General features: G+C 39.3%; 1 protein-coding gene across 1 annotated transcript in view; it reads right to left on the bottom strand.

Moving 5' to 3' along the window:
• ddx10 (DEAD (Asp-Glu-Ala-Asp) box polypeptide 10) overlaps positions 1 to 27,049 on the bottom strand; it is a 41,956-nt gene that overhangs the window by 6,860 nt on the left and 8,047 nt on the right. The window contains exons 10-16 of the mRNA XM_022676042.2: positions 21,112 to 21,213; positions 19,564 to 19,651; positions 19,138 to 19,226; positions 17,580 to 17,997; positions 13,560 to 13,667; positions 10,705 to 10,875; positions 5,858 to 5,914 (exon numbers count right to left, since the gene is read on the bottom strand). Of these exons, the coding sequence (XP_022531763.2) occupies positions 5,858 to 5,914; positions 10,705 to 10,875; positions 13,560 to 13,667; positions 17,580 to 17,997; positions 19,138 to 19,226; positions 19,564 to 19,651; positions 21,112 to 21,213 (1,033 nt within the window). The remainder of the gene's footprint in view (positions 1 to 5,857; positions 5,915 to 10,704; positions 10,876 to 13,559; positions 13,668 to 17,579; positions 17,998 to 19,137; positions 19,227 to 19,563; positions 19,652 to 21,111; positions 21,214 to 27,049) is intronic.

Genomic DNA, 27,049 nt, shown 5'->3' with positions numbered 1-27,049 from the left:
TTTGATTTTACCAAAGTGAAAAAATCTGGAATAAAATCAAGAGTTAGATGGATGATCACAAGCCAAACCAAGCTGAACTGCTCTAATTTTTGCACCAGGAGTGAGTAGCATAAAGTTATCCAAAAGCAGTGTGTAAGACTGGTGGAGGAGAATTTTATGGCATCAACAATGTTTGTGACTTGAGCATCTCAGACTTAAATCAGTTTCTTCATATGAAGGACTTTCAGAAAATTAAGTATTTCAAACAGTTCTTTCATATTAGTAACCTGATAAAAGTTATTTCTGGTGGTTAAAAGTGCAGGGAGTGTGTAGGAAGTAGGGGTGGGCAATATTATATGGTATACAATATATCGTGACGCAGAAATATCACAATATTAAAAATCCATATCGTGATAATAGGGCTGTTCTGTCTTAAAAGTAGTCTATTATTTACTGTGAAGCTTTAGGTGTATTTATTGTATAATTGTTTTAGTTTGCCGTTTATATGCATGCACTAAATATTCTGCAATATTATTTGCTGCATTATATTATTTTATGCTATATTATTTATTTTGCCACATTATGATTATACTGTTACACTCTTATACTATATTCCTGAAATTAATTAATTATTTTAGGTTTTCCTATATCGCCAAGTATATCATTATAAAATATCGCAATAAAATACCCTGAAATACCCTAAAATATTGTGATATTATTTTAGAGCCATATCGCCCCCCCAGTAGGAAGTACCAGGACAGCTGGACATTTTTTTTTTCTGTTTAAAAGCATGCAGCAGAAGACCCTGCTATGCATGGTTCAAAAACAGACAAGAAAAAAGCAGAGAAATTCCCCTTGGCTCTTGTTATGCAACACAGGACAAGTCAAGGTGATAAGAGCCTCTTTAGCAGCTGGCCTACTGCCAGGAACATTTTGGAAGTTAACATTTTGTAAGTAACTTGCCCCAGATCGGTGCTGCCAACTTAAGCCTTGGACCACTCTATTTATGGACTCTCGCGACTGTCCTCCTTTCTGACCGGGAATGTAATCCACTTGCTGTAGAAAATGAGTGTTTAGTCTTATATTTATGGCGCTCTGCTAAACTGGGGAATGAAGGAGACTGCTGGATACAGAATCGCGATGTGGGGGGGAAGGGAATTCACTGAGGGACCTTGTGGAGGGTTTTTGGTGACGAGTGGGGGATTGTAGGCTTGTCCCTGTGCTGTAACATAACCTTGTTTTGTGAAAGATTCATTTGAAATTCTGCTGACGGACTTGCGGGTCGAACACTCGCGTCCGCGTGTGCGGAATAAAGCCAGCTCCCTCTTATGCTTCAGATGATTTACTGGGACGAGAGAGATATACGAAGAGAGAAAGAGAGAAAGAGAGGGAGTAAAGGAGGAGAGAAATGAAAGCAGGACAGGGAAAGGAAATAGAGCAGGTGATGGAGGAAAGAGAGAAGGAGAGAGATGGGAGGGGAAAAAAGAGAGAGAGAGAAGACAAAAGGGACACTGTGACTCTTGGGGTGAAACTGGAAATTATTTTCGAGACCAGCCAAAGCTGATGTGTTTGTCTGAGGTAACAGTCATTAGAAATTGCACTTTATTTTGTTCTAATATCTTATAATTTTAGACTGAAATAACGATATGATGAAATATAGTTATGCTAATAGTAATGCTAATGAATATATAATGAGTCACAAACAAATTTATTTGTCTTTCCATTTTCTTCTTTTTATAAATCATGATCTAAACTCTCTCTGCCACTCCTGGTTTCGGTCTGGACTACTAAACGTCTTGGTCCTGACTCAGACTCGACATGTCCCGGTTTTATTCTTGGACTCGGATTCAACATGTCCCGATTTTATTCTTTGACTCGGACTCAACTTCGTCTTGACTCAAGCTCAGCATGTCCTGTTTTTATTCTTTGACTCTTGATATGTCCCGGTTTTATTCTTGGACTCAAACGATATATTCCGGTCTTGGTCCTGACTCTGACTCAATATGTCCCGATTTTATTCTTTAACTCAGACTCGATATGTCTCGGTCTTGACACAAACTCAACATGACCTGGGTTTATTCTTTGACTCTGACTCAACATGTCCCGGTTTTATTCTTTGACTAGGACTTGACATGTTCCAGTCTTGGTCTTGACTCAAACTTGACATGCCTTGGTTTTATTCTTTGACTCTGACTCAACATGCCCTGGTTTTAATCTTTGACTCGGACTCAACATGTTTCGGTCTTGACTCCAACTGGACATTTTTTTTACTCTATGACTCAGACTCAACATGCCCCGGCTTTGGTCTTGAATAAAGCTCCTCTTATGCTTTAGATAATTTCCTAGGACGAGAGAGATATACAAAGAGAGAAAAGAGAAAAAGAGAGAGAGAGGGAGTAAAGGAGGAGGGGAATGAAAGCAGGACAGGGAAAGGAAATAAAACAGGTGATGGAGGAAAGAGAGAAGGAGATAGATTGGGGGGAAATTGTCCGAGAGAGAGAAGATAAAAGGGGACAGTATGACAAGAACAAGGTTGTAAGAATGTGACTTACAACTTTGCAATATGTACGGCACCCTGAGTAGTCATGCCCCATCAGTTTGCATATGTTAAGCAGGCAGTGCCATTTTTCCCTTTGCAGTTCCCCAGCAGTTTACCCGAGCCCGACTGTCCCTCTCACCACTCAAAACGCTCAACATATTCTCATTCACACATTGATCGCTTCCCTCCCTGCTTTAAATAACCCATCAATCACCCCCTCTCCAAATCCGCACTGTCACTTCAGCCCCTCCGCAGAGGTGGGGGGGGGGGGGGGGGGGGACCCGAACCACGTCTCATCATTTCTCGCGTATATAAATGCCATCACACACACATGAACGAGCCCAAAAGCAATCGCGCTACGCAAGCAGCGGGTAAAGCCTCCGAGCATGAATAATTGAACAAAAGCTGTAACCATTTTATATTTTACAACATCATCAGGGCCATGTGACACTCGAAACATGGAATGGTGAACATCAATTTTTCAAGATGGATCTTCCGCATTTAGGGCGGTTCATCTCCGCTGGGCACCATAATACTCACGTTTAGCCTAACAAATTCCCCCCCAAAATGACTGCTTACAAAATGCTCTAACTAACTACCTTCTACTACCAGATCAGGAGCGTCTCTCACTATCTTTAATAAACTCCTGAAGACAGAGCTCTTCAAAGAGCTCTTACTCTCCTAACACCTCTAACTAACTACCTTCCGCTACCAGATCAGGAGAATCTCTCACTATCTTTAATAAACTCCTGAAGACAGAGCTCTTCAAAGAGCTCTTACTCTCCTAACACCTCTAACTAACTAACTACTTCTAACTTCATTTCCTTCTTCCCCTCCTTCACTTCTCTATCCCCTTATTTCCCTTCGACCTCCTTTAGGCCCTGTCTAAAGATGTTTTACCTTTAAACTTCTACTACTTTTGTACTTCACTATTGTAAGTCGCTTTGGACAAAAGCGTCTGCCAAATGTAATGTAATGTAATGTAATGTAATGACTATAGCAAATTTGAAATTCTGGTGCTGCTTCGTCATCATCATTAGTCTGTTTATGCATTGGCTATTTTTCTGTTCTTTTTTAGCACAATTAAAATCAACAACTGATTTTAGGACTAAATGCTTATAAAAAAAAAAACTGACAATGCAATATATGCAATTTGTGACATACACTGGAATAGAAAGTCATCCAACATCATGATATTAATAATGTACTTTTTGTATTCAAGAGTGTAGTTAAATACAATAAATAATAAATAAAATAATAATAAACTTATAATATAAAATAATATTGGGCAGAAGTAATCATGGACACTGAGTAAGAATCAGTGTAAATTTTCTTTTTGCATCAATGACCATGCAGAAGCGATACATTGTGCAGCGCTTATTGAATCCAGCATTCCATAATCAATAAAGTTGAAACTCCACCTCCGGATCGATGAATCAGATTGCACTGACTTGCTCAGACAGTGTCAGCTATAGAGAGCAGTGTTAGTGGCTTCATTTCCAGGCGTAATGACTCCCAGGTTAAGAGCTAGTGCGCTGGTAGAGTGAACTGATGCTGGAGCACGGTGCGAGTCGATATGCCGGCGGGGTAAGACGAGCTGCAGGACTGTGGGAATTCACTGTTAGTGGTGATGAATAGTGCACCGTCCTTGGACAGACCTCAGCACTGATCAGAAGACAAATGACTGACCAGCTGCATTTCCATATGGATGTGGACTGAGCTATCCCCAAGCGGTGAGAGCAAGAGGACACATGACAGCTGTCAGCGCCAAATTATGGACTGCCCGTTGAACGGCCACAGACTGAGGGCAACCTCTCTGCTGAGCTGAGGAGCACACACTCACTCAAAGCGAGCACTGGAGACGTCAGGCTGAGGCTCAATAACGTCTTTTTAAGTTGGACCAAGAGGAAAAAAGCGATGGATCAATGAAAAATCCATTTTAAACCATTCTCCTCAAAATGTATTCGATCAGCGGTCAGCTGAAGTTACCATACAAACAGCATAAGGCCATACTTTCTCCAAACTAGGGCTGTACAATATATAGATTCAGTACTGGAATGGCAATGTGAGCATGTGCAATAATCATGACTAGGTGTTTAACGATGCACACTGCTCATGATTCACGATTTACAATTTGATTTTCCCACAATATTTGGAACAAATTTTAAATGACAAAAAATAAAGATACTTTTTTTGCTTTTTATTTGTTAAGAGTATAAACCATGAAAAATGCACCTTGTAGAAACTCTCCCTGTACTGTTTTAAGCTTAAACAAACGAACTGTGCTGTTTAATTTCACAATTAATCACAGTTGATTGATTATTAAAGCGACCTATAGTGAAAGTATCATTGTCTAATAGAATATTAACAAAGGAAATATAATTCACTACTGTACTTAATAGGTTTTGGGTATCTTTACTCAATTATTTTCTTTTGGTTTGTGATGGTTGGGTAAAGGACCTGTTGTCTCATCCAGGCCACGAGAGTCAAAACCTGGAGAGCTAAAACTTGTACAGAGACACCAACTCGCCACATAGTAAAAAAAAGAAATGCTTGTGTGCTTGGCTTCAGTCAAAAATAACTAACATACATCTTCCATCTTCCCTCTGCTTACGCCCACTGGCTCTATAGGCTGCGCTAGCGGGACTGCGACCTCTGGTGTAGCATAATATTTCATAAACAGATTATGTATGAATAATGTACATATAGGTGGATGTAAACACACTCGATGATGTCATGTAGGAACAGTCAGTACAGATATACAGTACAATACAAGTGAGTGGGTTATTTCGCTCAGGTTTACTAAAACCTATTTTATTTTATTTATTTTTTTATTATTATTATGGTTATGTTGTAAAAGACTAAACGATTTTTTTTTTCTGAAACTCAATTTTGTCAGCTGTACGAATGCAACTGGTGCTGGGGATTGCCTAAATTAGGCCATATCATAATCTTTTTTTCATGCTTTATGTTCACTATTGTACAAAAGCCTACAAAACTGCAGAATTAAATTAAAGAGATTTAAACATGTGCAGTACCAGAGTTCAGCTCAGTCCTAAATTACTATTAAATATTAAAAACTGACAGTTAATTGCTCTTTAAAAGGGTGTTACTATTATTATGCTGCTATATTCTCATAAATTACAATAAATGTATTGAATTAACGCTATACATTTCTGGACAAACTTAAGGCCTTCCTCTGAAAGTTAAAACTACTCAGTTATAATCAATCTCACCTCTATTAAATGTGTAAATAGTAACTAAGCATAACACTACTGAAAAGAAAACAGTCAGATTCACTCTGGAGGCAGAGTAATAATGTGTTGAGCTCAGACTCACCTCCTGCTTCTGCTTGCTGGCTTCTCTTCGCGCAGCCTTCTCCTTCAGCCGCTTCTCCTGTACAGAACAAACAATAGAGAATGATAAACTGCAGCAGAGCAGAAGCCAGAACCTGCATCCGAGTGTCCTAATGTAATCAGAGCCTGATTCAAAAGACATCATATCACCAGTCAGACTAAAGAGCCAAGTGACGCACGTCTCAGGAGAACAAGGAGATAGGAAAAGAGGAATAAAAGAGAAAGAGAGGCAGTGATAAAAGTGTGGGCGAGAGGGCAGCCAGGGCGCAGTCTGACTGATGAAGACTGGACGTGTCCTTCGTCAAGGAGGAAAAGAACTAAACCAAACTAAACGGCTCTGAAGAAAGAGCTTTACAGGGGTCAAACTGAATAGAAGATTAAAAGGTATAAAGACAAGTACAGGCAAGTGCAGGAAACACTAGAGCCGCATGCTTATAGCTGCTACTTATATAATAGAGCATCTCAAAAAATTAGAATATCATTTAAAAGTTACTTTATTTCAGTAATTCAGTTTAAAATCTGAATTTGTCTTGCTTGCTGTTATTGTTGATAATTATGGCTTTCAGCCAATGAAAACCCAAAAATCAGTGTCTCAGAAAATGAGAATATTATATAAGACTAATTGGTACTTTTGTCAGTGTGGGCAGTGTGCCAAGTCCTGCTGGAAAATGAAATCTGAACTCTGCACTGACTAGATATAACACAGTGGAACAACACCAGCAGGTGTTGACATCTCTCTTTAAACCAATCATAACAGTGCCTTAGTAAGCGAAACTGTAATTCTTAAAAAAATAAAATAATAATAATACTCGCCTCTGAATAGCGAAAGAGCTGGGGGCTGCAATTAGTGGCTAATGCCTTAGTGCTGGAGAAACTTCACTGAAAACTCACTCTTATAACTCATTCTTGGGAAAGTCATTTTTAGGAAACTTAAAGGATTTTAAATGTGCCTCATAATCGATACTTTACAGTATTTGATTTATTTATTTTTTTTTTTTTTTATTGGAGAAGTCCATCAAAGAGTACAAAAACTTTCATTATGCTCTCAGTGTCCATACATCTCGAACAATTGACAATTTTGTACAAAATAAAATAACAATGGTAGTACAATTTAACAGTGTAATCTGACTTCCCTAGGATGTAAATCACCATTTTTTATTATCTATTTACTTATTTATTTTAAGGCAAAAAACTATTTACAGTAAAAGTGGGGAAGTTTCAATACAAAGAAAAGAAAAGGAAAGATCCAAGTCAGAGGTCATAGGGTATACAAAAAATCAGGTTGTTGGGGTTTTATATAAACTAGCCATTTAGATCAAATCCAATTTAATACTTTACAATATTTTAGATATCAATCTGACTTATAATCTCTAGGTTAAGAAAAGTAACCAGAGTTTTATTTATCTGTTGTTTCTTGAGAAAGCTTCTTTAAAAACACCTCTAAGAAGTTTCCTGAATTCTGCGCTTCATCAACAGGCCTGCTGGCAGAGTGGAGATACGCAGCACTAGACTCCAGGCTGAGGGTGTGAGACAGCTCGGTCTGGTCTAGCTGAAATGATTAATGTGTATGCGTGCACGCCGCTGATTGATTATTGGGGTTGCTGCTTCACATCGTCACCGGCAGCACGAAAATACAAATTAAACAGGATTTGGACATCCACGCTTTTCACAGAAATCATGCTGAGAAGCAGAATGCTCATTCTGAGAAGCAGGAAAAAGCTGAGTGACCTTGTTCAGGAGGAGAAATAAAGACATTGTGTAACAGCAAGATATTTTAATTGACAGGGAGAAGATGCACCTGTGACTCCGTAGAGGAACATTATATTCCGACTCATTCTTCATATTTGCCTGTCTGGGAGAGATTTAAGTGAGGTGGGAGTAAAAGGACCACCTATACACCTCTATATACTCCTCAATAAAGTAATAAGCCATGAAATTCAATGCTATTCGGAAAGAAGATGAAGCTAAGCAGGAATAATCCACCCATCCATTGTCAATACCTGCTTTATCCTTCAGGGTCAGGGTTAGGGGAGGGTGGGGGAGCTGGAGCCTATCCCAGCCGGCATCGGGTGGAAGGCAGTATACACCAAGGACATGCCGCCAATGCAGGAAAAATATGGGTTGGAATTAGGGGTGGGCGATATGGCTCTAAAATAATATCATATTTCAGGGTATTTTTGCGAAAACGATATACTTGGCCATATAGGAAAACAGAAAAAATAATTAATTAATTTCAGGAATATAGTATAATAGTATAACAGTATAATCATAATGTGGCAAAATAAATAATATGGCATAAAATAATATAATGGAGCAAAAAATATTGCAGAAAATTTAGTGCATGCATATAAACTGCAAACTAAAACAATTATACAATAAATACACCTAAAGCTTCACAGTAAATAATAGACTACTTTTAAGACAGAACAGCCAGACCTATTATCACGATATGGATTTTTAATATCATGATATTTCTGTGTCATGATATATTGTATGCGATATAATATTGCCCACCCCTAGTTGAAATTCAATGCAACATACCAGCCATCTCAGCATGGAGTTGTAGAGGTTCCTAAAAGAATCCTCTGATAATATGCTGGCCGTGGTATAGTATCTGTGTGTGTATCAGTTTTCAAGGCATGCTTTTGAGACTGTGGCAGTATGTGAACGAGCACGGTCCTGTTGAAATAGCGAATCGGAGTGTGCCTCCAGAAAAGGTAGGGCCATTGGTTGCAGGACCTCATTAACGTGACAGTGGGCTCTGTAGTGCCTGTAATAAAGACTAAAAGCGATTGAATATTGTACGGAATTGGACCCAACACCATGACAAACAAACTGACACACAGACGTTACTGAAGATGACCTGATGCCATTCTGAGCCAATCTGATGGCCACACTTTATCCCCATTTGATTCCTGGTTGATACCTTCTGGGTGCACCTATTGTTTTGGTTGATAAGAATAGAATATATGTATATATATGCATTCTCCACAGGTTCTCCATTTCCTCACAGTGCGATTAGTTTCTAAGACCAAAAGGCCTTGACTTCTTCTTCAGAAACGTGGAGGAGGGTGCGACAAATTGGACTGTTGATGGCACGACTCATCTGTCCTTTATTATAATTATAGAAGCCATTGTTTCATGCCTCTTCACTGCACTGCTCCCTCGCTCAGAGATCAATAATAACAAAATGTGAATTTTGTGGTCGGCAGAAACCGAAGGCGCTTTTTCGATACCCGGGCCCAAGTATTAGCGCTGAACAATGCTTTCCTCTCAATGGCATGAACTGCGTGAACTTGCTGGAGAGCAATCATTTAGGAGCTCATCATGAAGGTGGCTATGCAGTAATAACTCAAAGTCCGTTCCCCCTCTTACTGCGCCTGAGGCTGGAAGCCGTGCACCCAACACAGGCATCTCAGCTATTCACATCTGCCTCAACCTGCAGTGCCAAGCACCAGGGCTCCTTTCAGATTACCCAGTGGCTAAATCAAATTGGTTCTGCATCAAGAGTTTAGGTGCAGTGTAACAAGTTGAGGTCTAGGGGAATCAGCTCTTACGCAGAGAAAATAACCAGTGGAGTTTAATACTTTAAGAATTTGAGAATATAATAATTCTAAAGTAAAGTTATTTTTAGGCAGGTTGTTGTTTGTTTTATAAACATTTCTGTTTGTAAAAAAAAATTATATATATATATATATATATATATATATATATATATATATATATATATATATATATATATACAGTCATATGAAAAAGTTTGGGCACCCCTATTAATCTTAATCATTTTTAGTTCTAAATATTTGGGTGTTTGCAACAAAAGCACACCTCAGATGACTCTGTTTGTGGCGTGCTTGTAGAAATGGCTTCTTACGCATCACTCTCCCATACAGCTTCTCCTTGTTGAAAGTGCGCTGTATTGTTGACCGATGCACAGTGACACCATCTGCAGGAAGATGATGCTGCAGCTCTTTGGAGGTGGTCTGTGGATTGTCCTTGACTGTTCTCACCATTCTTCTTCTCTGCCTTTCTGCTATTTTTCTTGGCCTGCCACTTCTGGGCTTAACAAGAACTGTCCCTGTGCTCTTCCATTTCCTTACTATGTTCCTCACAGTGGAAACTGACAGGTTAAATATCTGAGACAACTTTTTATATCCTTCCCCTGAACAACTATGTTGAACAATCTTTGTTTTTAGATCATCTGAGAGTTGTTTTGATGAGCCCATGATGCCACTCTTCAGAGGAGATTCAAATAGGAGAACAACTTGCAACTGGCCTCCTTAAATACCTTTTCTCATGATTGGATACAGCTGGCTATGAAGTTCAAAGCTCAATGAGGTTAACAAACCAATTTTGTGCTTCAGTAAGTCAGTAAAAAGTAGTTAGGAGTATTCAAATCAATAAAATGATAAGGGTACCCATACTTTTGCACCAGTCAAAGTTTGGTTTAATGCATATTGCAGATTTTCTGTTAGTAATATTTCATTATTGAAATGAGGTTTGTTGTACTGTGTCCATCAGTTATTAGATATATCAAACTGAAATGGCTGTTACAAACACCCAAATATTTAGAACTAAAAATGATTAAGATTAATAGGGGTGCCCAAACTTTTTTCATATGACTGTATATATCTACAAGCATTTTAAAACGTCCATTGCTGATGTTTTTAGGCTGTGTGAATCCTCTCAAGTAGAACAACAGTGCTGTAGCGCCTATAAGGAAAGTAATGGAATCTCACCCATCCCTTAAATTGCTAACTAAAAGGCATGGAAGCAGTCTGGACAGTGTATTGTGTTTGTGCGCGCCGGGAAAAAAACGACGAGTCTTACCCGATGTTTCTCTTTAATCTTTCTGCTGTACTCCTTCTTATCGAATTCTTGGTCCTCCCTGCGTAGCCGCTCCTTGGCCGCCTCCACGTTAATACCTGATGTTTCCTCCTCCCCCTCCTCCTCTTCATCCTGCACAACGGCCCTTTGTTGTGGAGGCCACTGCTGCACCACCTGCGGCAAAGCAATCACAGAGTTAAGAGAAAAGTATTAAGTGTGAGTCCCAGTGCGAGACAAACATGGGATATCCACAGCAGGACACTGCGTCAGTGAGCATACAATAATCTGAATACTGCAGAACACCACAGGTTGTCAGTAATTGAATCAATGAGTTCACATAAATAAGCAAATAATCAAAAAATAAATAAGTCAATAATTGGTCAAAAGCAATTCAATTTACTTTACTTATTTCAATGCTTTATGGATATGACCACCCATGCAAAAATTCTGGCACTCTGTTTTTTTTCACTTTTTATCACTCACACTAAGGCACAGCATTCCACTAACCCCCCCCACCCCCATCCCCTTGGCTTCATTTGTTGGGTGACAATATAATTACAGAAATGCCCAGAAATGAGCCCCATACTCATTGCTTTTGTCAAATGGTGTAGATCAGGGGTGTCCAAACTACGGCCCGCGATCCATTCGCGGCCAGTTTCCTTTTTTAGAGCGGCCCGCGAGGTATTTTAGAAATGGAATGAAAGTTGGCCCGCTGTTAAGCAGGTTTTTATAATGTGAGATTCAAAGTTTGAACGCTAGGTGTCAGAAACGGGCCAAAGAGAGTGAAGTTGATTTCAATCGCAAAAAAAGGGGCCAAAGAGTCTAAAAGCGAGAGAGTGCGCAGTTGTAGCTCAGAAAAACGGGCCAAAGAGTCTAAAAGCAGAGAGAGTGCGCAGTTGTAGCTCAGAAAAATGGGCCAAAGAGTCTAAAAGTTAAATGAACGTAAAATGAAACATCAATTTGAAAAATCTTAGTTTACACAACACTGTTAAAGATAGGAAGTCAAGTAAAATGGTGTGTAAATGAAAGTAATCAGGAAAATGTATTATTTAAATTGGTAATTTAAATTTCATTATTTGTTTTATTACAGAGTCTGTGGCCCGTGACTTCAAATATAGTTCTCCTTCTGGCACCGAACAAAAAAAGTTTGGACACCCCTGGTGTAGATTCTATGCAAAAGTATAAATTAACCTTTATTGTTCAATGTCGCCTTCTTTTCTTAGACTATGTTACCTGCAAGTGATTACCTGCAAGTGTGGTTGGTGTGGCGCAGTGGATAACACCACTGTCTGCTTATGAGACTGGGGTTAAATTCCCATTCTGGGTGACTATACTGTGATAAACCAATAAAAGTCCTTGGGAAAGACTCCTAACAGTACATTGGTCCACTTCCTTAATAGGAATAACCTTGTAAGTTACTCTGGATAAGAGCATATTTACAGGTCGTCATCACTGGTATAATGATATTCAGAGATGAGCCATATGAGAAAGGTGGGGGAATGGGATGTTTTCCATGTATCTGTATAATCGCTGATGAGTAACTATTTATAAAATGTATGTGGTATTTATAGCACATTCATAATCATTGATTTAATTATATCGGGTTACAAATCAGGTTACAAAAGTGAATACAAATTTTAGTGAACTAGTCCAGCATGATCTAAATGTTCAGTCCTTTTGGAGCTTGTAGTACAATCTATAAATCTTTGCATCGCTAAGATCCCTGCTCTGCTCTGGGAAGCTGACCGGCTGGTCAGATAAAAGGGCAGAACCTCTGATGTTCACTGAGAGAGAGAGAATTCCCAGCGGGAGAGAACAGCCTGGGAGAGACAGAGAGGTGTAGAGAATATAAGGAGGTTTTCGAAGAGCTTGCACTCGCTCTAATTCTGACTCAGACCTCTCTCTTTCTCTTGCAGGCACTGTGCAGGTAACTTTCAGGCTGCATTCATCTGATATGGAGTTTTTGCCGCAATTACAATGTATAGTATATATGCTATAGCATCATTACTTCATCAGTAATTTCTTATTCAGTTTCAGTTACAACACATAAAACATGAGGATTGTGTACAATACATTAATATAAACATGCTATTTTAAACCTTTATGAGAATTGAATCATTTACTTTAACACCACATGATTCAATGTGTAATGCAAAACTCTTAAACTTCTTAAAAAAGAAAATCCATCATATCATTAGGTCTCCCTTTTCTGAAGTCTCAAAATATTTGAAGTACGATAAGTACAATAAGTATGTAACCTGACAAAAACTAATAAACAAAACGTCAATGTATTTTTTAAACAATTATCTTCAGAAATGTATGTGATTCTTAAGTTATCTATTGACAAAATTACTATACGTCAGATTAATTACTGTATATTTCAGATTAATTATAAGTAATGAAAGTGTAAACGATATTCTGCGCTATCCCGAACACGCTTTACACATGCCTTCCTGGACAAGCTGAGAGATACAGAACCCCTCCTTAAATGGAAGGAAGCATGTAGACTTACAGTACAAGTACAGATTTTTCCACAAATATATTTACTTAAAATATGACTTATGGCTTACGCATCATTATGCAGGTCATATGAGCTTTGTCCTGCCCGCTTCTCCCAACTTACAGGGTGTGGTTAGCAGCGACCTCTTCCATGCAAGTTATTTTACTGTACCAATACCACATTTTGTTGCTTTAAAGCGGTCTCTTTTGATTTATTTAAATATTAAACAGGATAATCAAAATGTGATTTAAAAAAAAAACTATATTCTTCAGCCAACAATAATTACCTTTATCCCATACAAACCAACAACTTAAAATAATGTGCTTAATCAGAAAAAAAACAAAACAAATCCACATACCTCTCCCTCATCTGTGAAGATCTTCTTAGTGTTCACCTTAAACAGTCTCTTCTGAATCTTCTTCGCCTCCTTGAACCTGGAGTCTTTTTTATTACTTGTTTCTTCAACCTGTGAGTGAAAAGTAAAAAAGAAAAAAGACGCATTAAAAAAAATGTCCTGAGAGTTGAGTTAATCTAACAGAACCTGCAGCAATTATTTAAAAAAATGCTGGATGGATCAACATTACAGTCCACTGAGGAACAGTCTCACTCAAACTAGATGGAATGGAAAATGCTAATTGGAATATGCAGTATGGCATGCAATCTGTATTGCGTTAAATGTGTGCTCACTTTCTAGAGCTGTCTAGGACTGTATTAGCTGAAGGAACATCCTGATTAACTGAAAATGTAAATTATATTACTCAAGTGCAGCAACAGAGAGAGCTCTTCACACCGGAGACGGTGCTAACGTGACAGAACAAGGCTGGAGGCAAAGCGAGGCACAGTGAGTGAGGAGTGAGGCAGAGGTCCACAGTAAACGCACACACCACTACTACTACTACTTTTATAGCCTGGAAAAATGTATGTAGCCATAGTAAGTGTCCATATTTTTGTCCATATTGTGCATGTCTAGGGCCTTCTAGATATTCAAAGGAGTTCTTTATAATTTTTAGAAATGATTTTAAAATTATGAGTATAATGTTATGCTTGAATTTAAGCACTGCAAGAAATACAATACTAGTCTTGTTCAATTAATAAGTTTTAGTTGGCAACAAGCAGGGGTGAGCCATATCGTATTGTACGCTATAATATCGCCACCATTTTTGAATATCATGAACAATATTTTACCCTGAAATATCGTACCATATCACCCACCCATAATGATCACATCAGGAAAAATCAAAGAGAAATTCACACTGTTCTCATTTTCTATTATATATCTACAAGAGACAGATTATATCTGTCCAGTATCATTTATTTTACTTTAATCCTGGATATATGGAGAAATATAGAGTGCATTATTAGCATCATGACTTCTGTTACAAATCTGATAAAATTGAAAAAAAAAAAAAAAAATCCATTCAGTGTTTTATCATATCGGCAAGAGTATCGTTATTGCAAAAATATCATAAAATATCGGGATATTATTTTAGGGCCGCATCACCCACCCCTAGCAACAAGAAAGTAAAATTCGGTGAAATACTAAACTGAACACTGTAAAATTAGGCATAATGGGTCTGATTGACTCACTGAGGAATAATTGGTATGGAAAGTTTTACCAAATGGGGAAAAAAAAAAAAAAAAGCACTTTCAATAGGATCTCACACATTCATCATATCAATCTGGGACAAGCCTAAGGAATACAGCTGGTCAAGGCATTGTATCTGTGTCTTCTAGGCAAGCTCTTAAGATGGCAGCAGCATGTGGATGAGCCTCGTCCTACTGAAATAACGCACTGAAGTGTGTGTTTGGGACACTGGTTGCAGGACCTCACAAACTTGGCACTGACCAAAATGGTCTTGCAAAAGCCGGATTCGTCACTGAAATCCAATTATCCACTGATATTCTGAATGCACTAGTTGTACTTCTGAACTTGTCAGTTGATTCCTTCTAGATTCCTGTCTAACTATTTTTTTATTGACAAATATAACTAATATAACATTTGATTTTTGACTGCAGTTCTATGGTTTACCATTCAAATAAACTCTACAGCTGGCTCTAGTGTGTTAAAAAATACAAGCCAATACTAAATGTTACATGGCTGTATTTTCCAAGTCAATTGTTCTGCAGCAGCGTCTTGCACAGGTATAGGATTATTATTACCTGCAGGCTACTTTCACGCCTTCCAATCAATGCTCAGAGCCGAGACGCAGCACTACTCATACGCCCTCATAACAGCAACAAACTACAAACAAAGAAAGACAGTGTTTTGTGTTTGCACGGCTCGCTTACACCTGAGTCATAGTTTTGACTCAGTCCCAATCTTCACAGGCTTGTAGAGGAGTAGCTGCTTTCCATGTGCTGGAGGCTCACTGAGAGGTGTTTTACATAATTTGCCAAGTCTAGAGGGTCCACTGAAAATAACACACAGTTCAACCCACAGTACTATACAGACTACAAAATCACACCTTTCTCAGAGACAGAGAGCTCAGGTACAGTGGGCTCAGGGGACAGAGGGCTCAGGGACAGCAAGCTCAGGGACAGAGGGCTCAGGGACAGAGGGCTCAGGGACAGAGGGCTCAGGGACAGGGGGCTCAGGGACAGAAGGCTCGCTCGGGGACAGAAGGCTCGCTCGGGGACAGAAGGCTCGCTCGGGGACAGAAGGCTCGCTCGGGGACAGAAGGCTCGCTCGGGGACAGAAGGCTCGCTCGGGGACAGAAGGCTCGCTCGGGGACAGAGGGCTCGCTCGGGGACAGTACTATACAGACTACAAAATGGCACATCTTTCTCAGGGACAGAGAGCTTAGGGACAGAGGGCTCGGGGGACAGTGGGCTTGGGGGACAGAGGGCTTGGGGGACAGAGGGCTCAGGGGACAGAGGGCTCAGGGGACAGAGGGCTCGGGGGACAGAGGGCTCGGGGGACAGGGGGCTCAGTGAGAGAGGGCCCAGGGACAGAGGGCTCAGGGACAGAGGGCTCAGGGACAGCAAGCTCAGGGACAGCAAACTCAGGGACAGCAAGCTCAGGGACAGCAAGCTCAGGGACAGCAAGCTCAGGGACAGCAAGCTCGGGGACAGAGGGCTTGGGGAAAGAGGGCTTGGGGAAAGAGGCTCAGGGACAGCGGGCTCATGGACAGAGGGCTCGGGGGACAGAGGGCTCGGGGGACAGAGGGCTCAGGGGACAGACGGCTCGGGGGACAGACGGCTCGGGGGACAGACGGCTCGGGGGACAGAGGGCTCAGGCTTTCCATAAAAGAAAGTGGTGTAACTCCCCTTAAGCTAAATATCAAACTACAGAAACAAGAAATTCTGACAAGCTCTCTGAACTCCAACAAGCAAGAACACATCCTTCCCTACAGTTACAGAGCATAATGCCAACTTGCTCTCTGGTGTCTGGCGGCAGTAACACTTCAAAAGGCACGGTTTAGTACCATACAACCAACTGAAAACCAGAGCAAGCCAGGCTAGAGTACAGCCTCCACAGGAGCAATTCTAGGATCAGGGGTTTAGGGATGCTAAGCACCTCACGGTTTCAATACTTTTTGAGGGACTGTATTGTATACATAATTTACACTGGATTAGTTTATCAGGGGAATATAGGTAATAAAATATATTTACATTGCATTTAACTGATGCTCAAAAGCCCAATCTGGACAAGATTAGTTTCTCTTCTGGGGTAATTTTCACTTTTATGGGGGTCCTCTGTGATTTTATTCCCGCCCGGAACATCCATGTATGTGTTTTAGTCCTCTCCAGACTCACATCCCTGAGTTTTGTCTCCTCGCGTAAAACAGCTATTTGTTCATTGTCATGCACCATAATTACACTTTGGGCATGCGTTTCCATGGAGATCCACATAAACACAACAGTAAGTGGAAACGGAGGAGCTACTGAACGCGATGTCATGTGACTGAGAAAGCCTAAAAACTCACTGGTCCTCCTGTTTTTTCAATTGCAGTCCAGAAGACTAGTATTGGTGTAGTTTTGCATGCTTTCGCAAAAGGAAAATCAGACTCTATGAGGAAAGGAAGTGTTGTTAGCCACTACATTACACCATAATCATTACACCAACTTTCTCCTACCCTAATTATGACTAAGGGATAACAGTACTGGTAAACCAATGACAAGGTTGTGTTGCAGGCTGACCAGTGCTCTCTACATGTATGCTCATAGTACTAGTGTGCGCACTAGTGTTCACTCCATGGATAGATACAGAGGCCATATTTCATCTGTGTCCAGCACAAATAGTGACTTGTCTTTGTAAATTGCAAAAATGAGGAAAGAAAATTGCAATATGTTTAATATCCATCTCTTTTATGAAATCATAGACTACAGTATATTGGATAGAAAAGAAGTGAGTGCAGTTAATTTCAGTATGATTTACCTCACTCTCGTCCTCTTCATCATCGCAAACCTTAAACACATCTTTCTGTTTGACTGTCAGCAGCTCTAGGTCCTTTAGGTCATCATCCTCATCATCATCATCATCAGCACCAAACAGACCTTCAGGCTTTACCACCTTTTCCTTCTCTTCTTCTTCGCTATCTTCCTCCTCTTCTTCGCTATCTTCCTCCTCTTCTTTATTGTTGTCCTCCTCCTCCTCCTCTTCATCACTGTCCTCCTCACTTCCAGACTGGGTGCTGGGTTTATTATCTCCTCTGAGCCGGGCCTTAAAGATTTGGAGTTCCTCATCAGAGTCGCAGTCTGCAGCAGTGCTGCTCCCCTGCAGCGCCGCATCCTTCCTGAGCTTCTGAGCTTTACTGAGGAACCGCACTCGAGGAGCAACAGCTAGACCCAGAGACCTTTGTTGGGACATAACAATTTAACAGACATTAATAATGAACTAAGAATAGATTAGTAAAAAAAAAAAAGATGATTAACATTTTAGTGTCAGTTAATAATAAATTGAGACATTTTGTTGTTTAATATACACTATTATAGAGATTTAAACACCTGAAATAAAGTAATCACTTTAGAAATCCCAATCTGGCACCAAAGTAGCTCTTAAAATGTATTATGTTTATTTGAATTTGTTGTTGTAATGGTATACAAATTATTTGAATAGGCCAAAACAGTATTTATTGTCTGTATTAACAGTTTTAAACAATTTGCTTGATCTGACAGCCAAAATGCACAAAATTTAATATGAACCATTTTTAAAATATTTTAAGCAACTTAATTTTTGCATTTTTGTAACACCAGGAGATACATCAGCCCACAGACGCCTTGTGCTGATGCACATCACCCTAGGAGTTGGTCCAATTGTGCTCTCTCAGGACTCCGGTAGCTGATGGCAAGCTACATGGCAAGCTACTTAGCCTGCTGGATCACTCGGAGCCCAGGTCTACGTTTTTAAAGCTATTTCTTATTTTATATAAAGTTATGGTGTGATGATCACAATATCACAATATAGCAACGTAAAAAAAATCACAATATGATCGTAAAAAGTTAACTTGCCAGCTCCTCTACTCGTCCACATTAAACTCTGGAGTTCCATTCTTGATAAACAGTTTTTTTTTTAAATACATCCGAGATTTGCTTCTTTCGTGTTGCACTGTTAATTACCATAATTCTGAACAGATTTTACTCATTTAAACAACTCGGAATTGTAGGTAAATAGGTCAGTTTTATTGCTGCACTTTTAGTTTCAGGTTTAAATCGGGTTCATGTGCAAAGGCTTGCATAGGGACGGCCTTGTTGGGTTTTTTTTTTTTCAGGCCCATTAACATTACGATCTGTGATCTTAGCAAAAGTTATCTCGAATGTCTCACACATTTAAGGTTATATATAAGGTATATAACAATATAAGGTTTCTTCTTCTATTTTACAACTCAACTATTCAAAGTAATAGAAAGTTTGATAAGTGGTGCCCAAACTTTTGCATGCCACGGCTCACGCTTCAAGATATTCAGATATTCAGCTTATTTAAAGAGTCTACCCACATGGCGTATTCCAGGAGCTTGATCTGAAACACATCAAAGACGTCTTTGTTCTTCATCAGATAGACGGAGCGAAGGTAGGACACAAAACACTGTGGAGGAAAAAAGGAGAAGAGAGGCAGCCGGAGAAGCGGTGAGCGACGTCCGAGGGTTCTGCATGCAAATACAGCACAAACAAAACACAGGGAGGCAAAACAGGCAGCCATACTTTCTTCACTTCTTCTCCCTTTATCACACTTCACACAGATATTCTTTCTGTCTCTCTTTTTCTCTTTTTTTCTTAAACCAAGATTATTAGCACAGCACTTCAGTCCTCCAATAACAACACCACTGCTCTGGCTCTCTCTTTAAATAACGAAGCCATGACTGTCTCATAATGAGCAGAAGTGTGTTCAGCTCGAGGAGCAGGAGTGTGGGACTGGCACTCACTCTCTGAGCTCTCTCCTTCTGCTCCTTCTCCTGGGCCAGGAAGGCCTCCAGCTTCTGCTGCACAGACACCAGCTTCTCCGGGTTAACCCTGCAAACAAACAGCCGCAGTTTTAGATCACAGCAGTTATATCTGCACATGTACAGCTTGTGCTGGTGAACCACATACATCTAGGATTAAAGGTGAATCTAAATATATCATTAAAAAGTAACTTTAATTCAGTAATTCAGCTTAAACTGTGAAACTCATATATTGATATATTATCATATATTGATATCATATATTGATATATTACACAAAGAGTGATCTATTTTAAGCTTTTATTTCTTTTATTGTTAATGACTATGGCTTAAGTCAGTATCTTACATTAAATAACAAAATTTAACATAAAATAACAAAGAACATTAAATAATCATCTAACCACCAACCCACCCATCTAACCACCAACCCACCCATCTAACCACCAACCCACCCATCTAACCACCAACCCACCCACCGACCCACCCATCTAACCACCCACCCACCTAACCACCCACCCACCCATCTAACCATCTACCATCAGGGAGGAGACTGTGGAGTCTCGGGGCAAGGACCAGCAGACTGAGGGACAGCTTTTTTCACGAGGCTGTGAGGATGCTGAACTCTCTCCCTGCTCTACATCCCTATCCCCCCAAACTCCATTCCTGCACTACTGCTTATACTTGCACTCTTATATCCACTTTAATCTTTAATTCTCCCTACAACCGTGACATTTAAAGAACTTCATGCACTCGGTCACTTTTCCAGTCTTAAGGTTTTATACCTCTACTGTACATTGCACTAATGTTTATACAGGTTCTGTTTACAATAGTACTGTCATTCCATCTTTTATCCCCCTCCCAATGTACTGAACCATGGTTCTGTTATTTTGCAGTGTGGAAAAAAAAACTGTTTTGGGCAGACTTTCAGGTTAAGCAAAAATCCACAGTTTGTTTAAAAGCCTTGAATTCTCAACCTCATCTAAATGCAGGTATATCTGGCAACCCTGGTGGCCATTGTGTGCTCTGAACTAAACACTCCACAGCCTAAAAAATGAAAGACAAAACACAGCAGATGGCTGCATAGTTCTATAAAAGGCACATATTCTGCAGGACAGAATCTGATCATGTAGATCCCAGATCACAGATCATGTATAAATCTCATAATATCACACACACAGATCACATATTTAGAAACTTTTTCTTTATTTACTTTGTGAGTATTACTGATCCACCACTAAAATGGATGCAGCAGCAGCAGAGCCAAACGTGTACTGGCTCCGAATGAAAGCTTCCAGTCTCTATTCTCAGCCTGCATGAGTCCATATCCATTCCTCACACAGCAGCAGCTGCTACTGCTGCCTGCTGATAAACCAGCATCCAGACACAGCAGTAGGCAACCCAGCTATATACTGGCCACACACACACACAAACACACACACACACACACTATTCCGGGGCAAAACACTGACATGGGGTACAGCCATGTTGTTGTTGTCTGCTGTGGTGACACTCCACACAAGAGAGACTTACTGGATTTTGTTAATGGGAACTTTTTTCTCCTGGAGCTGGGTGGTCATGCCCTTCTCTTCAGAGGGTAAAAGGATGAGCAGTGCCTCCCCTCCCTCTTTATATCTGCAGCGAGAATAGAAACAGAAAGGAGAGAGCATCATGAAGCAATCACCTTTACAATGACAGACTCAAATGACAACATGAGGAGAAAACACTGGAAAACTTATAATTAACAAATACATTTACAGTACAGGCAAAAAAAAATTGGACACACCTTCTCTTTTTCACTGCGTTTTCTTTATTTTCATGACTATTTACATTGTAGATTCTCACTGAAGGCATCAAAACTATGAATGAACATGTGGAGTTTTATGTACTTAACAAAAAATGAGCTGTCCTCCACAGTCACCGGACCTGAACCCAATCCAGATGGTTTGGGGTGAGCTGGACCACAGAGTGAAGAAGGCACAGGGGCAACAAGTGCTAATAAACACCTCTGGGAACTCCTTCCTTCAAGACTGTTGGAAAACCATTTCAGGTGACCACCTCTTGAAGCTCATTGAGAGAATGATGCCAAGAGTGTGCAAAGCAGTAATCAGAGCAAAGGGTGGCTATTTTAAAGAAACTAGAATATAAATATATATTTTTTGCAATGTAAATAGTCATGAAAATAAAGAAACATTTTGAAAAAGAGGTGTGTCCAAACTTTTGGCCTGTACTGTACAAGGTATAGCCTACAAATATTTTATGTAATTCTTTTTTTTCTTTGTAAAAAAAAAAAAAAAGTCAAATGTGCTGTACCAGCCTTAAGTTTGTACACACCTTATCATTCAATGTTTTTCTTTTTTATTTCTTCATTTAATTTATTGCCTACATTGTAGATTAATATTAAAGGAAATAAATCAATTAAGGGACACACATGGAATTATGTAGTAAACAGTATATAAAGTTGTCTAAAGCTGGGTTTTTGATTTTACCTAATTGAAAACCTCTGGAATATAATCAAGAGGAAGATGGATGATCACAACCCATCAAACCAAGCTGAACTGCTTGAATTTTTGAACCAGTAGTGGCATAAAGTTATCCAAAAGCAGTGTGTAAGACTGGTGGAGGAGAACATGCCAAGATGCATGAAAACTGTGATTAAAAACCAGGGTTATTCCACCAAAATATTGATTTCTGAACTCTTAAAACTTTATAAATATGAGCTGGTTTCCTTTGCATTATTTGAGGTCTGAAAGCTCTGCATATTTTATTTGTTATTTCAGCCATTTTTCTTTTTATTTTCTGCAAATAAATGCAAATGCTCTAAATGACAATGATTTTATTTGTAATTTGGAAGAAATTTTGTCCGTAAGTTATAGAATAAAACAATTTATTAATTCATTGTACTCAAACATCATATACCAATAAATAGCAAAATCAGAGAAACTGATTCAGAAAATGAAGGTCGTATTTTTTTTCTAGAGCTTTACATATATAAAAAAAATCACACTTATCAAACCACAACGAAGGCAAATCCTGTTTTTTTTTTTTTTTATCAGCAGGTGCCAGTGTTAATTAGTTTAATATAATCTTATTAAAGCTAGCAGAAACAAGAATAAACAAAAATAGAAATACAGCACTCAGGACTTCTGGATGCCAAGTCTGCTACTACAACCCCATCTAAAAAAAACTAGGCCGTCAACAAACAGGCAGGGCTTAGTTTAACTCTAAGCTTTGGCTGGCCTTGTCTAAGAGGCTTATTAAAGCCCATGAGTGCTGGAGTGGAGGCGCTGATGTGTAAAAGCGACGAGAGGAGCATGCTGATGCCTGTTGAGCCTGACGCTGAGGAGACAGGAGCGAAGCGTGTGCTGCTGCTGACACCCGACACCCCGCCACAAGAACCGCACAGCGAGAGAACAGAGAGCAGAACAGGAAGACTCGCAGCTGAACTGAGAGCAGGTGTGTCCATCATGTACCTCTGAGCAGTGATGGGAACGGTAGATGTAGAACAGAGCAGTGAAGTGCAGACATGCCTTCAGCCAGAGGCCCTGAAACAAGTTCAGTCAGGCTGCACACACTGTCACATTTCAGCTGCTGCAGCTGCTCTACCTCAGCCCCAATAGTGCTTTGGCCACTGGCAAAACATAGCGTTTCTGTCACTCACTGAACCACAGATCTGAGGGAGGAGGTCAAGGATATAAAGTAGGAACCTTTGTATACCAAAACATTATGACTCCCAACTTAATCCAACCCAATAAAGAATGGGATTTAAGCAACATCTAAAGGTGCAAATGCGATTACTGTATTTTTTAAAATATATGGCGCACTTAAAATCCTTTAATTTTTCCAAAAAATTGACAGTGCACCTTATGCATGATTTCTACCAGATCCCAACTTAATCCGACTCAACAAAGCATGGGATATATGCAACCTCTGAAGGTGCATGAGTGATTATTGTATTTTTTTTTTAAGACTAGAAGGCGCACTTAAAATCCTTTATTTTTCCAAAACATCTTCAGTGCACCTTATGTATGAACTCTACCAATCAGGTATTAAGGAGCATTAAAGTCACTTCACTAAAGAGCAGAGTTATAAAGGAGTTTCAGTAAAGTGTCTCCAGCACCAAGGCTGGAGCAGTATTAGCATCACCCGCTAACAGCAGCACTAGCTCTTTCGCCGTTCAGAGGTGAGTATATCAGACTGTAGCCTGTAGTGTGTTAAAACAAGCTACGTGGGACAAACCACTAACTGATAGTGCCCTGGCTTACCGAAACACTCAGGGTTCCTCAAGAGTTGAGTAACGAATCACAGTCACAGTCTGATTAAATATAAAAAAGGCGGAAAAAAATCTGGATCGGTTTCTCCACATATTTTGCAGAGACAATGTTCTTAATTAGCATCACTCTCACAATCCCAGAGAGACACTAACAGGACCCCCTGTTGGTTTAATGATAAATACTTTGAAAAAGCTGCAAAAAAACACATTTAGCTCATCACGCGGCAGACATTGCTCATGTGAAACAACAAGGCTGGAGGTAGAGTGAGGTAGAGGTTATGGATGCCCCCAAGCTGCCTAAACCATTAGCATAGTGCTGCATTTCATTAAGGAAAGTTATGAAACGCTACATTACATACAGCTCTGGAAAACAAAAAAAAGAGACCACTTAAAAAATGATGAGTTTCTTTGATTTTACCAAATTGAAAACCTCTGGAATATAATCAAGAGGAAGATGGATGATCACAAGCCATCAAACCAAGCTGAAATTTTAGAATTTTTTGCACCAGGAGTAAAGGCATAAAGCTATGCAAAAGCAGCGTGTAAGACTGGTGGAGGAGAACATGATGCCAAGATGCATAAAAACTGTGAAAAAAAAAAAACAGGGTTATTCCACCAAATACTGATTTCTGAACTCTTAAAACTTTATGAATATAAACTTGTTTTCTTTACATTATTTGAGGTCTGAAAGCTCTGCATCTTTTTTGTTATTTCAGCCATTTCTCATTTCCTGCAAATAAATGCTCTAAATGACTTTTTTTTTATTTGGAATTTGGGAGAAATGTTTATAGAATTAAACAACAATGTTCATTTTATTCACAAATATACCTATAAATAGCAAAATCAGAGAAACTGTTTCAGAAACTCAAGTCGTCTCAATTTTTTCCCTGAGCTGTATATGGCTGCCAGAACATTCAATACACTAATCCACTACTAAATGTGATATGCAGTGATAGGTGAGGAATCAGGTTCAGGGGGTCTTCACCCAAAGCCTAAAATGTATTAATCTGTGTGATAAACTGTTTTTACATTTATTCTATTATCAAAAATTACCCAGCAACCGTGCTATATATAAAAATCTGCTCTTACTTAAATTATCCCAATTAAAAGAATCATTAGACTGCTTAAACACGAGCACAAGCCAACACAAGTATGGTGGAAACTTGGAAGTGGCTGTAAGTTGGAAAGGGTAACTATTATTTTCCATTTCTAACGATGTGGGAATCCAACAAACCACAGCGAGAGTCATTATCTTCAAATGGAGAACATTTGGAACAGCAGTGCATCTTCTTAGGAGTGTCCAGTCTGCCAAAATGTCTCAAAGGACGCGGTGTATAATCAGCCAGGATATCAGGAAGGATAAAAAACTGCAGTGTTCTCTTAGCTTCTCTTCAGCTAAGATCAGATCAGTGTTAAAGTCACTACTTGCATATAAAGCCCGGGCAAATATGACCTGCATTATTCTCCTGAAGGGAGATTATTGCCTACTAAGAGTAAGAACAGCTGCTTAACATTTGCCAAGAAATACAAGGATGCTATAAAATTTCTGGGAAAATGATCAATACATGATGAAGCATTAGTGGAACTCTCTGAAACATACGCAGCAATTAATAGTAAGAACATCATAGTACCATTTAAACACGGTGGGAACACTGTGATAGTGTGGGCAAGCTGCTACTACACCTGGACGACTCGCCGTATTACTCAAAGGAACCTTGAGTTCTGTTCTGAAAAAGAATGATCCATTTTAACGAGACCATCTGGCCATCCAAAAGCATCCAAGTCTCAAAAATTCCAAAAAAGTTCAAGCTTAAAAGAAACTAAATGAAAGTTTGGACTGGCCTACTTCTACTGCACACATACAGCAGGCAACGATATTCCGTCTGGAGCCGGGTGATACTGATACATTTCAATATCATTATCAGCAAATTCTGGACACTAATGTGACCCAATCAAGTAAATACAGTAACTAAAGATAAAAATATGATATAAGATAATGATGAAAATTTAAATATAGCTAATATAGCAACATTTTTTTTTTTATAATTTTATTTCTAATTTTTCCCATTTTCATACCTGTCAAGTCTCCCGTTTTGGCCGGGAAACTACCGTATTTTACTCCTCTTTCCCGCCGTCCTCCCGTATTAGTATTTTCCCGTAAATTTCCCGTATTTTATTAAAATAAAAAAATATATATTATTGAGGATACAGGGCACTGACCGCTCTGTGTCTCTTAACCAATCGTGGAGCCGGTTCAAGGAGAAACTCCCGCCTTTCAGGAGAAACAGCCAATCAGCTTGCAAGGAGGGTCAGTGTGGGGAAGCCCCGCCCTCCTCGCTGTGAGTTCAGGCAGCTAGTTGGAGCTGCTGATGTTAAAACATATATGCAGCAATTTTTCTAAAAGAAAGGTAACGGTAGTCTAATCATGGAAACTGTGATGAGATTTTTCTGATAGCTGCTTAAAAATACTCAGAAATAAAACACACAGATTAAACCTTTTAAAATAAAAAAAATTACAGCTTGTGACTTGTGAAATGTGGAGAGGACTGACATTAACTGAACTGATCAGGGGTGGAGTGATCAAAAGAAAGAAGTATTAATTAAAATTTATTGTTTAGGCCCCTTAGGACTAATTTTTACTGATGGAATATATGTGGTCCATGTCCTTTTAGTAAAAGCTCATAATACCATTTTTAGGTCACCAACAGTCATTTTGCAGAATTTGTGCACTCTTTGTTCAATTTTAAATCCATTAAATAAATAAAAAAATATATCATATAAAAGAGTGCATTTATTACAAAAAAGACATGAAATCTTAAATAAAAAAAAAGATATAGAAAAGGGTTTTTAGTTTGGCTGTATTAAAAGAATGACATATGTAGGAATGTCCACAACATTTCAGATTCTTATAATCTGATTGTAGTGTGTAAGTGGTTCACATGTGGTTATTTTAGATTTTTTGTAAACCTGTCTTAAAATGTAAGGGATACTGAACCTTCGTTGGGCTGGTGGGACGGCTTTAAGCGTACAGAGGAAAATATCCCTTATTTTTAAATCTAAAACTTGACAGGTATGCATTTTCTCCCCAATTTACAAGGCCAATTACCCAACCCACTCATTAGGACTCCCCCTATCACTAGTAGTGCCCCAACACACCAGGAGGGTGAAGACTAACACATGCTTCCTCCGATGCGTGTG

The sequence above is a fragment of the Astyanax mexicanus genome, chromosome 17 (genome assembly GCF_023375975.1).
Source record: "Astyanax mexicanus isolate ESR-SI-001 chromosome 17, AstMex3_surface, whole genome shotgun sequence".
In the NCBI taxonomy this organism is placed as follows: domain Eukaryota; kingdom Metazoa; phylum Chordata; class Actinopteri; order Characiformes; family Acestrorhamphidae; genus Astyanax; species Astyanax mexicanus.
This window is presented reverse-complemented; position numbering and strand designations above follow the sequence as displayed.